Source organism: Fusarium phalaenopsidis (assembly GCF_050370095.1).
Source record: "Fusarium phalaenopsidis strain FUZ10S chromosome Unknown contig_32302, whole genome shotgun sequence".
In the NCBI taxonomy this organism is placed as follows: Eukaryota; Fungi; Ascomycota; class Sordariomycetes; order Hypocreales; family Nectriaceae; genus Fusarium; species Fusarium phalaenopsidis.
Window position 1 is genome coordinate 3,011,242 of NW_028145405.1, and position 10,852 is coordinate 3,022,093.

Consider the following 10,852-nt stretch of genomic DNA (forward strand, 5'->3'; position numbering starts at 1 on the left):
CAGGACAGAACCAACCGGCTGGTTCCGGTCCGTTTTTCTAGAAGCCAGCCTGGTCCTCGTGGCCTCAACTGTCCTGTCCCCCTCTGAAGTGGAGAAATTTGACGGCATTCCAACCGTCACCATCAGGCTCTCATCATCGCTCGTTTCTCACGCTCCATCTACCTGGCCTGCCCACCTCAAACGACTTGGGTTTTGGGTTACACCAGGGTGTTTTCATTTCTCCAGGGTTTTATCTATCGATAGTGCCAAGGCAGCGAGCACCTGCCCTTCGGGTTCCTCGACAAGATGCCCCGCCCTAGCTTCTCTCACAATCCTCTTTTGAGGGTCTCACGGCCTGTCTCGGCTTGCTCCCGATGTGAGTTGCGGCTTCTGTCTACCTTGTGATGAAATTACAAATACTAATTCAATGCAACGTCTAGGCCGCACTGCAAAAGTCAAGGTGAGATATATTACCTTGATGATTGAATCATTGCTAGTAGCCGAGGCTAATTCTGTTTAGTGTGATGGCAAGCTGCCTGCCTGCACAGCCTGTGAGAAGGCTGGCCGTGCGAGTGAATGTTCGGCAGCGAATGACCAATTTGCTAGGGGCAAGGAAAGAAGGTAAACGGCAGCCCATGATCATATCGTTTCGTATCAGACCATTGACTCCAGTTTAGCTATGTGGCAGCACTCGAGTTACGGATTGAGAAACTCGAAAGAAGGCTTCAATATGCCAAGTCACGTAAGGCATCGGTTGCCTTGCATGATCCTGACACGGCTCTTAATACCCAGCCAATGGATAGAAGGGATTCCCTGGCCGCCATTCGCGCTGCCGTATATCGCAAGGCGGCGCGGAAGAAGGAGAATTCTGATGTCAATTCGCTCGTATCAGACTTTGGTTTTCTGTGAGTGCTCTGCGCGTCGTCCTGCGTTGATGATATAGGGAATCTAATGCGTGTCGATAGTTCTGTTAATGCCACGACACGAGATTTTGAGCCTATATCGACAAATATGACATTTGCGAGACTGGTTTTGGCAGCCACCACGAATGATGCCCTTCCAGAGTCACCGGAATCTCGGTTGCCCCCTAGACACATCGCCCAGGGAATTGTTCAGCATTATATTGAAAACGTCCATTCGATGTATCCTTGCGTTGCCGAGATGTCCCTTCTGACGGCCATCGATGATCTCTACCAGCAAGACGATCGGGCGATTAGGGACTCCGACTGCTGGATGGTATGGATGGTTCTTGCCATTGGTAGTGCCGTCCAAAGCCAACGAAATCAAGACGAGCACTACCGCAACGGCGTCGAATACGTCACTCGAGCCATGAGTTATGCTGACGGCGCCCTCGCCCCTGGTTATGTGACGCAGATCCAGTCTCTGCTTCTACTCACACAGTATGCGATGCTGGACCCTGCACATTTTGACAGCTGGCACCTGATAGGGTTCACAGCACGGGCAATCGTCGACCTCGGCTTCCACCAAGACCCTCCCCAGTCTGCCGTCTCTGATAAAACGGCTCTTGATATGCGGAGGAGGATATTCTACTGCGTATATGCCCTTGATCGGTACGTTGGTCCTAAGTATATAGAATTCTAGTCGATGGTGTTTCCTAACAGGTCTGTCTAGTTCCATTAGCATGGTTCATGCGCGGACATTCTCATTCACCGATGATACTATCAATGTCGCGTACCCTGCAGCAGCCCCACGAAGGTCGTCAAATTCTGGAGGCATTTTAGGGCAACCGGCCGTTGATCCTGCAAAGCTGCTCTTCGAGCTTCGACGGGCTCAGTCCCATTGGTACCAAGTGTTGTACCAATCCGGATCGACGCCCCTCCCGGATCCAATTTCGTATCTATGGAGGGTGTGCCTTGACATGCGAGAGTGGCAAGAGACTCTTCCAACTGATCTTCCCATCGACATCCGGCAGTTGTTCGAGCAGGAGTTGAGATATAGCTATGTATACTGCATTGCTCCTTCGGCCAGGGCGCCACGTATCACGGATTATAATCGCATCCTCATATTTGAGCACTCGATGGCATATCTCGACAGCGTTCACCGAATTGCCCACCAGAGTGAGAATACCGGATTCTGCACATACCATGACGTGTTGAGGGTCTTTTTTATGGCCAATCAGTTCCTCGCAGTGTTGAGGGATGCAGAAGACATGCTCCTTTCAGGAGTGCCGGTACCGATACCGATACCACCGCCGGGCGCGGCACCGCCCCCACCCCTACCAAGACGACTGCAGCCGCAGGGGCTCAATGGAGAGGACAACTTGGACCGCAGCCTGCAATGTCTAGAAAAGGTTTCACAAACGTTGGACGCATACGCAGAGCGATGGGCGGATGCATCGACATGGCGAGAAAACTTTGCAAGGGCATCTAAGGAGCTGGTAGAGCGACTCAGGAGGCGAAGGGAGATGCGCGATGCGGCAAGGGAGCAACGCCAGATGCAGTACCAGAGCGGAGGGACGCCGCCACAACACCAAGGCGGTTTACAGATGCAAAATCCACAGCAACCTAAGGAAATGCGGTGGGTGGGGGTTGACGTTGGGCACATGATGCGAGGAGGTCTTCCTCCACAATGAGATTTGGGATGGAGTGGCTGAAGGGTTTATGGATGGATGAAAGGAAGGGAGGTAGTCACCCTTGTTGTCTTGTGTTGAATCGGCCGTGCATGAGAAGATCCTGGACACTTGATCTCCAATATCGCTATTGTGACTTGAGAAGGGGCGAGAAGGCTAAGGGATTCGGGGATGGTCAGGAGGAGGAAGTACACATGAGATGTAGGCTACCACGATTAGTATGGACCTATGCTAAGCATCAAATTTTGCAGTCTAAAGGCAGAGAGAAGGAAGGCAAGGAGCAATCATGTAGGTGATGGACAAAGGTTACTGATGGGCGCATGGTGTGAGATGGGTGGTGATATCTTTGTTGGCGGGACATGTGCGGGCGCTGGGATTGAAAGTGTTTTGCTGATAGGGGTAGGAAAACAGCTGAAATCGAACCGGTAATTTTCAATGTTTGCTCTTATTGCGAAGACGGTAGGCAGAAAGAACTGATGAAACTCGTGTACTAGGGAGCAGCAGACTCTTTGGATGACCGAGGTTAAGGCAGTGTGGATGAAAAAGGAGGCTGAAAGGCTTGGGGAGGTGGTGGACATGGACGGGCTCGAGACGAGTTTTGTTTTCCGGGTAAAAAGCCGAGTCCAAGAGATGGGAGGTTCCATGGCATGAGCCCCCTCGTCATTTGGATACTTAGGCTAAATGGAAATGGAATGGATGTCTCGCTCTTGAGGAGAAGTTGTGTGTGTGTGTGTGTGTGTTGAGTCGGAGGATAGACTCGATCGATCAAGTGGAAGCTGGCTGTGCTGTAGGTGGAGAAAATGCGGCTTGATGGTGGTCAGGCGACATTTTTTGTGTCATTTCGATACTGATATTGATTTGAACGAGTCCAATCAGATGGGATAGCAGGCATTGATTGATGCGTATATAGGGCGTATGGCGACCGACCCCTGGCTGGTTCATGCTCTGCTCTGGCCGATAATGTCCGAGGGCGTTCTCACTTCGGTGCGGAACCGAAGCAAAGAGGAAAAAAGAAGCGGTCCTGTAAGCTTCGAGTCGACTTGAGGGGACGGGAACGGTCTGGCACTGCCAGGGGCAAGCAGATAAATGCCCTGCAGCTAATGTGAGAGTCGGGTGAGGTGATGGGCGGCGGTTCTTGGCGGTGGACGGCGGCGGCTCGTGGCCGAGAAGGATCGACCTTGGCTGGCCAGGATTGTCTCGGTGAGTGGTGTGTTCTCACCTTGCAGATTGCACGGGCGAGAAGGGACATCAGTTGACCGAAGGAGGTGTAGGCATTTGGTTAGTCATTCTAGGGATTGAAGCTCGTGGTTGAACAGGACATGATGATGAGCGATGGCATGGTCAGAGTGGGTTTCTTTCGTACAGCATCAACACAACACAGCACAGTATGAGCATTGTCTTTATCTTAGATAACCTTCTCTTGTAAATAGAATCCTCCGTCCAAAAAAGTTAGGCCTCGCTTCTTTCTCCACGATATCATCTTGGTTGGTGATGGAGATGCGGGGAAGATAGGCCCAACGACCAGCTACTCCGCACGGCACCAGAGGGCGGAAATGGAAATCGTGGAGGGAAAGAGCGATGCGGGTCTCGACGTCCTTGGTCTGAGCCTTGACCACACGGAGAAATTCGCCCCGGATAATTTTCCCACCAATGAGAACCCCGATCTAGCGACGCGACGCAACCATCCCATCTGCCCACGAGCCCTTCCCCCATTCCCCACACCCACTTCTAAACGTCCCAAACCTCCAAAGCCAAAGCAAATCAACCCCCAGCGTCTGTGGAGGTGAGAGGCTAGCCACAGGAATCGGGGGGCGAGAGAGGCAATGGACGCACCCAAAACCGACATAGCTCCCGAGCTGGTGGAGGAAAATGACAAGGGGGGTTGGCAGGGCTCACGGAACTCGGCACGGCACAGCAGATGAAGGGGACGTATCATGTTGAGTGCTCATCACGATGGAAACACCAAGAGATTCGCCTTGGCCCTTTGAGGCGCCCGTGGGGGAAGAGACACAGAGTCAAAAAAGTATACGGCTCCGCGTTGGGGGTTAGAGTCCGGCTTTGGTTCGCGGGGGTCCGTCCCAAGCTGAGGCTTGAGCTCTGGAACTAATGGAGAAACCGAACCACAACTTCAGTCGAAGCAGACGTCACGGGCCGACCAACTAAGCGACTACCACTACAGTGCTACGTGCCGGGTTCAAACTTTCAGGGAAGCTACTGCAGCTAACATGGGCTTTGGTCTCCCATACGTGATCTTCCTACTCTGTCTTTTCCCTAGTCATGAGTCTCCTGTTCCTTTTTGCCTGGTGGAGCAGGCTAACAGTCTCGACCTGGGGTCTGGGGTCCGGGGGAGGACTATCTCGAAAGATAAAAAGATGACGGGAGAAGCCTTTTCTTCTTCTTCTTTTCTTCTGATCTCTGTGCTCAACCATCCCTCTCTTCCCTCCCCCTTCCTTTCTTATACAAAGGGGCATCTCTCTCTCTGCCTTGCTCGACAACCAAGGGGTTCCTGTTCCCATCTTTTGCAACACACAAGATCCCATATACGAGTACATCACAAGCCGCCAAGATGGTCAGCAAGACAAGAACCTACAACTGGTTCATTGCCATGGTGGCAGCGTCCTGCATGACGCTCTACGGCTTTGACTCCAGTGTCTTCAACGTACGCAAAGCAAAACCCTTCCCTAAACATGACTCGCCTCCCGCCCCCAAGAATATCCATCGCTGACTCGTATCAAAAATGCAGGCTCTCCAAGCCTCTCAGCACTGGCTCGACTGGTTCAACCTCGACCTTGTAAGTCGGCTCCCCTTGCCGGTTTCGTTCTTGGCATCTCGTGGCTAATCATGGATCTCCCACTCTCTAGAAGCGGGACAGCTACACTGTCGGCTTGATCAACACGTGCTACACCATCGGTGCCATCGTTAGCGGCTTCTTCATTGGTGGTCCCCTGGTATGTTCAACATCCTACATACCCTTGTCTGCCTCCAACTCTTCCCCAAATGCAGCCAAGAGAGCCAAGAGTGTGTGCTGATACCCCCCATCATAGGCCGATCTCTGCGGTCGAAGGGTTGGCATGGCTGTCGGATGTTTCGTCACCATCATTGCCGCCTTCATCCAGGCCTTTTCACCCAAGGGAAAGCTTGGCGTCTTTATTCTCGGCCGAGTCCTCATCGGCATGGGCCAGGGCACAGCTCTGAGTACGTAACCCCCCCTGGCTTCTCGACCTGAAGTTATACCCGTGCTAACCCCCCACTCAGCCGCCGGCCCCGTCTACATCGGCGAGGTGTCCCCCGCCAGCATCCGAGGCCAGGTCATGACCTTCTGGCAGCTCTTCTACTCTGTCGGTGCCTTCATCGCCTACTGGATCAACTACGCCTGCGGTCTCCACCGCGAGAAGCTCGGCGAGTGGGACTGGCGCATGGTGGTCATCTTCCAGATCATGGTCCCCATCATCGTCATCGTCCTGCTGCCCTTCCAGCCCGAGTCCCCGCGATGGCTCATCAAGAAGGGCAAGATTGACGACGCCCGCGCCGCCCTGCGACGAATCCGTGATACCGAGGAGGAGGTTGAGGAGGAGGTGCTGGCCATCCTTGCTGCCATCGAGTACGAGAAGGAGGCCATCAGCCCTGGCTACGGTGCTCTGTTCAAGGATCCTTCCATCAGGAAGCGTCTCTTCCTCGCCTTTGTCCTCAACGTCGGCCAGCAGCTCACTGGTCAGGGCACGCTCAACACCTACTCGACTTCCATCTACAAGCAGGTCTGGACCTCTTCCGAGAAGATGTGAGTTTCCCTCTTGTGCTTCTCAAGTATAGTGCTGACTCTTGGGTTGTAGCAACCTCATCAACGCGCTGTGGGCTACTATGGGCATTCTATTTACCCTCAACGCCGTCTGGACTGCTGATCGCTTCGGTCGCCGCTGGCTCTTCATGGTCGGAGCTGCTGGTATGGCCACCTGCATGCTCATCGTCCCTGTCATCGGTCTTGCGACTCCTACCCCCAAGTCGGAGCCAACTGCCATTGGTATCGTCGTGATGCTCTACCTCTTCATGTAAGCCCTTACATCCCCATCCAAACCAACACATCTAACACAGCATCTACAGCTTCTTCTACAAGCCATCTTGGGGTGCCGGTGTCTGGATGTGGACCAGCGAAGTCTTCTCGGCCAACGTCCGCTCCCAGGCCGTGGGAATGGCCTCGCAGTGCCAAAACGTCGCCAACACCATCTTCCAGCAGTTCTTCCCCACCTTCCTCGCCAAGACGGGTCTCAAGTGCCTCTTCTTCTTCTTCGGCGTCAACATCCTCCTCGGCATCTTTGTCTTCTTCTTCATCCCCGAGACAAAGGGAATCGCCCTCGAGAACATGGACGCCATCTTTGGCGGAGCCGACCACACCGAGAAGGGAGCCCAGATGATCGGCGCCGAGGTGACTCCTGCCGTGGAGCTCAAGGACGGGGCTGAGATCCAGCAGGCTGAGAGGAAGCGCGAGGACGTTTAAGGGAGGAGATTTGAGGAGAGGTCTCTCTGGTATGCTTTTTTATGGGTCATTATGAGACAGGCAGTTGTTTTAATACGCTGTTTTGAATGTAGATACCAAGATGGAGTCAATACATGGGTATACCCCTGAAATGTTTGCGCGTGTTGGTAAAGGTCCCGAGTGATTTGGTGAGATTTCGAGAACATCTCTATGAGCTGAGTTGGAGGTGATTGACTCTTGTTTTCACGGGAAATTCTAGTCAACTAATGCATCAAAATGATCTCATGAAAGGAGTATATCTTGGCGATCAAGACAGTTCTGTAGGTAGATTACATCACCATTCACCCCTGAGATCCTACTATACGGGTGCCCTAATGAGTCAATCACATAAGACTCTGCGAATCACCCAAACTTTCTTGCTTTCAAGGTGTTGCATAGCATATCCTGTCTTGAGACTGTTGCGAAAGTCAGATTCAGGGGTAAACGAGTCACTTGGCAAACAAGGCAGGCAGATGTAGTAGATAACGACAGATTGTAGTTGCAAAAGAAAAAAAGTATAATACTGGAAAAGGCAAAAAAGGATGTAAAGTTATGTGCAGGAAGAAGAAAAACAGTCAACAAATCATCTCTCTTTCAGCATCGTTTGTTCACGACCACCCCTTTTCTCCCACTTTCAACCCCCACTCATCCGCCTCTTTGTCGCAACCTCTTTTCAGAGACAGGATTATCCTTGTCAATCTAGTAGCACTGGGAGTAGTAGTCGTTGATCTTGTTGCACTTGTAGGGAGACACGCAGGCGGTGGGGCCGCTGTAGTTGATGCCGCCGCACTGGCCCCACTGGGGGACGGTGCCGACGGGCTCCTCAGGCTCCTCGGGGTCGGGGTTGTTGCCGCCAGTGCCGGAGTAGGTGCTGCCGATGGGACCGAACTTGATGTTGGAGAAGCTGACGCTGGAGTTGGGAACCTCCTTCTCGAGAGTGGCGGGGACACCAGAGTCCTCGGGGCAAGAGCCGCGAGCAGAGCCGGGGGTCTTGGAGCCCTTGGGGTAGGTAGAGTCGAGCCAGAGCATGTTGGCGTAGTGCTGGAATGCCATGTTAGTGTCTTGTTCGAGACTCAGGGGTTAGATACTCACGTCGTGCCACAGGCTCATGACGAGAACCATGGGCTTGGCGAGGGCGTCGTTCATGCCGCTCCAGCCACCCTTCTTGTTGAAGTCATCGGGGTCGCTGAAGGCAGCCTTCTGGGCCTTGCAGAAGCTGTCGGTGACGGAGCTGCCGGGGTTGTTGACAATCTCGGACTGGGGGTTACCAATGACCTTGCCGTTCTGAACATAGAGACGCTTGATCTCAGAAAGCTTGCCGTCGCTGCCCTTGATGAACTGGGTCACGACAGTCATCTTCTTGGTGGTATCAACGTTGAAGCCGGAGCCGGGACCGTAGAAGGTGAGGTTGCCCTGGCGGTAAGGGTTGAAATCGCAACCATCGGGATCGCAAGTTCCAGCATAGCGGGTAGAAGAGTAAGTGCCACCGCAGGCATCGCCCTCGCAGGACTGCTGGTTGAGGTTCTTGCAGGGATGGGGAGTGTAGGCCGTGGAGATCTTGTTGGCCTCCCAGATATCCATCTCAGGGCAGCAGGTGCCGTACTTGCCGACGCCGGCGTTCTTGTCGCTGGCGGAGGGCTTCCACTCGTCGGAGTTGGCCTTTTATGATTGTCAGTAACTACCCCTAAAGAATAGTAACTCGAGATACTTACAACTCCGTTGATGAACTTGACATCGCGAGGGCACTGGGCATCGCAGTAGCCAGTTCCGTACTTGGCACCAGCCTTGTTGGTGCTGAAGCGGCTCTTGCCACCATCCTTGTCCATGGAAACGAAGTAGAGGGCGCCGTTCAGGCCGCATCCGATGTTGTTGACATCGACATCAAAGGTGAACTCGTTGCCCAGGAGGTCGAACATCTGGTAGTTGTTCTCATCCTCCATGAGGTAGAGACGGCTGCCGACATTGGTGCTGTACGGCCCAACAGTCACGAACTTGAGGTTGAGCTGGCTGCCGCTCGAGGTGACTCCGTAGGTGCCAGAGTAGTCGGCGCCATCGAGACAGCACTTGTCAGCGCAGGTCTTTCCATCGGGGCAGAGAGTCTTGTCCCAGGTGTTGCCGGTGTAGCAGTTGGTACTGCTGGAGGTGCTATGGGTCCATCGCCAGTTGGCATCAACCACAACAGATCCGCGGACGTTGCTGCAGCCGCTGGATGTGCACTTGGACCAGGTCAAGGCAGGCTTGCTTTCGGCGTTGAGGGTGCAGGCTTGCTGGGCGCGGGCGGTTGCCAGCAGAGCCGAGGCGGTGGCGAGGATGCGGTACATTGTGAATTGAGGTTGTATCCTTTGTTTGAGTGAGTGATGAGGTTGTTGCGATGAGGCTGATGAGGAGTATCTGAGATGGGAGGTCCAACGCCTTATATAGTCGTCTGCTCGTCCATAGAGTGGTGGCAATACACAGTTGACAAGGCCATAGTCGTTAGTCCCTAGCTCATCGTGAGCATGTTGAGTATGGAGTCGTGGCTATGGATGCCGTGATGCCGATAGAGAGCTCCAGCTTCACTCCCCAGACCAAGACCGGGTTTCGGGCCGCCTCTTCCCTCCAAGGCACTGCCTTGCCGCCATCGCCACTAGCCCATTCGAGCTCCTCAGTTGGTGAGCTGAGAGAACAGGCGCACCAAGACCAGAGAGCCATCACCTACAGACATCGTGACATCCAAGTGGTGTAGGTGGGTACGCTCCAGAGCCTCTGGTCTCCTAGCTCATCTCCGCTTACCATCCAGAATGGTAAAGATGAGATGATTTCCCACAAGAGACCATGAAAAACAACCGCATCGGTCCGCATTTCCAGGATGAGGTCGACCTGTAGCCTCCGAAGAGGCTGCACTCGCTTTGCCTCCTCATTGGAGGAGCTCCCCAGGTTGCGCCCAGGACAGCCATGTGTGAGTGGCTAGGGATGCCTCGAGAGAGGCGTCCTTCTCCGGAGGCTCGAAATCGGTTGTCATCGTTTCCCCATTCTCGGGCCGTCGCTTCCATCGAGCGTCTGCCGTGAGCTAACGGAGCGTGGACCTGAGGCCAAGGACGGATCATCCGGTGATCGGATACCCCCCCGGAAAGGTAATTGAGCGGGAGAGCTTCACCCCGCAATCTTATTCAGACATTCGCCTCCTAGTCAAGCAAGCCATTTAGCCGTGTGTGTCGACAAGGGAAGCCATCCCATGACTGGTCGAAGGATTCTTGAGCGTCAAGGCTGAGGTGTTGTAGGCTGGAAAGGCGCTTGCCACGGATGAAAGGCCTTCGTACAGGTCGGTTTTGCCCGAGTTTCCGACCAAAGCCGTGAGTGAACTCGAATAAACTGCAATTTTAGCCCAAGAGCGAGCAGTCAAGTCCGAGGAGTCTCGTGGTATAGGCGAGATGACGGAGAAGATTGCCCTTTGCACACATGGAGGATTCGTGAACAGAAAATTGGGCATCCCAGAAAGCAGTGAGCCCACTCGATATTCTTTCAAGTACGTACTTGTTCGTACGAGTTGTCCTATGTTAGTATCAATAGTTGCCTCGACATGTCTCTCATCAGAGTCTTGTTAGAGAGGTAGTGCCCCTCGGCACTTAAGCCCTCCTGTGTTTCGTTCTCCATAAACGCAGATTCAATATTGGCACTTCAACTGCATAGAGCTGAAATCCCGTATTGCCCTTTCTTGACAATAGGACTCGAGACGAACACGCGTGAAGTCATTGAGTGAGACGGGTCGACGGCACTTTCGGGAATGCAGCCGT

General features: G+C 53.6%; 3 protein-coding genes across 3 annotated transcripts; 2 read left to right on the forward strand and 1 right to left on the reverse strand.

Moving 5' to 3' along the window:
* Window positions 1-285: 285 nt before the first annotated feature.
* On the forward strand, window positions 286-2,572 carry LRP88_08299 (transcription factor domain-containing protein; the record flags this gene model as incomplete). The annotated part of the gene is made up of 6 exons (XM_083244807.1): window positions 286-355; window positions 420-439; window positions 500-600; window positions 657-884; window positions 945-1,550; window positions 1,612-2,572. The coding sequence occupies 6 exons, from the start codon at window positions 286-288 to the stop codon at window positions 2,570-2,572; spliced, it is 1,986 nt and encodes a 661-aa protein (XP_083099301.1).
* A 2,563-nt stretch (window positions 2,573-5,135) lies between these two features.
* LRP88_08300 (general substrate transporter) lies at window positions 5,136-7,061 on the forward strand (the record flags this gene model as incomplete). The annotated part of the gene is made up of 7 exons (XM_083244808.1): window positions 5,136-5,228; window positions 5,313-5,360; window positions 5,431-5,517; window positions 5,614-5,764; window positions 5,825-6,347; window positions 6,400-6,615; window positions 6,668-7,061. The coding sequence occupies 7 exons, from the start codon at window positions 5,136-5,138 to the stop codon at window positions 7,059-7,061; spliced, it is 1,512 nt and encodes a 503-aa protein (XP_083099302.1).
* Window positions 7,062-7,778: 717 nt separating this feature from the next.
* On the reverse strand, window positions 7,779-9,400 carry LRP88_08301 (putative exoglucanase type C; the record flags this gene model as incomplete). Its single annotated transcript, XM_083244809.1, has 3 exons — window positions 7,779-8,120; window positions 8,172-8,738; window positions 8,792-9,400. The coding sequence occupies 3 exons, from the start codon at window positions 9,398-9,400 to the stop codon at window positions 7,779-7,781; spliced, it is 1,518 nt and encodes a 505-aa protein (XP_083099303.1).
* Window positions 9,401-10,852: the final 1,452 nt, after the last annotated feature.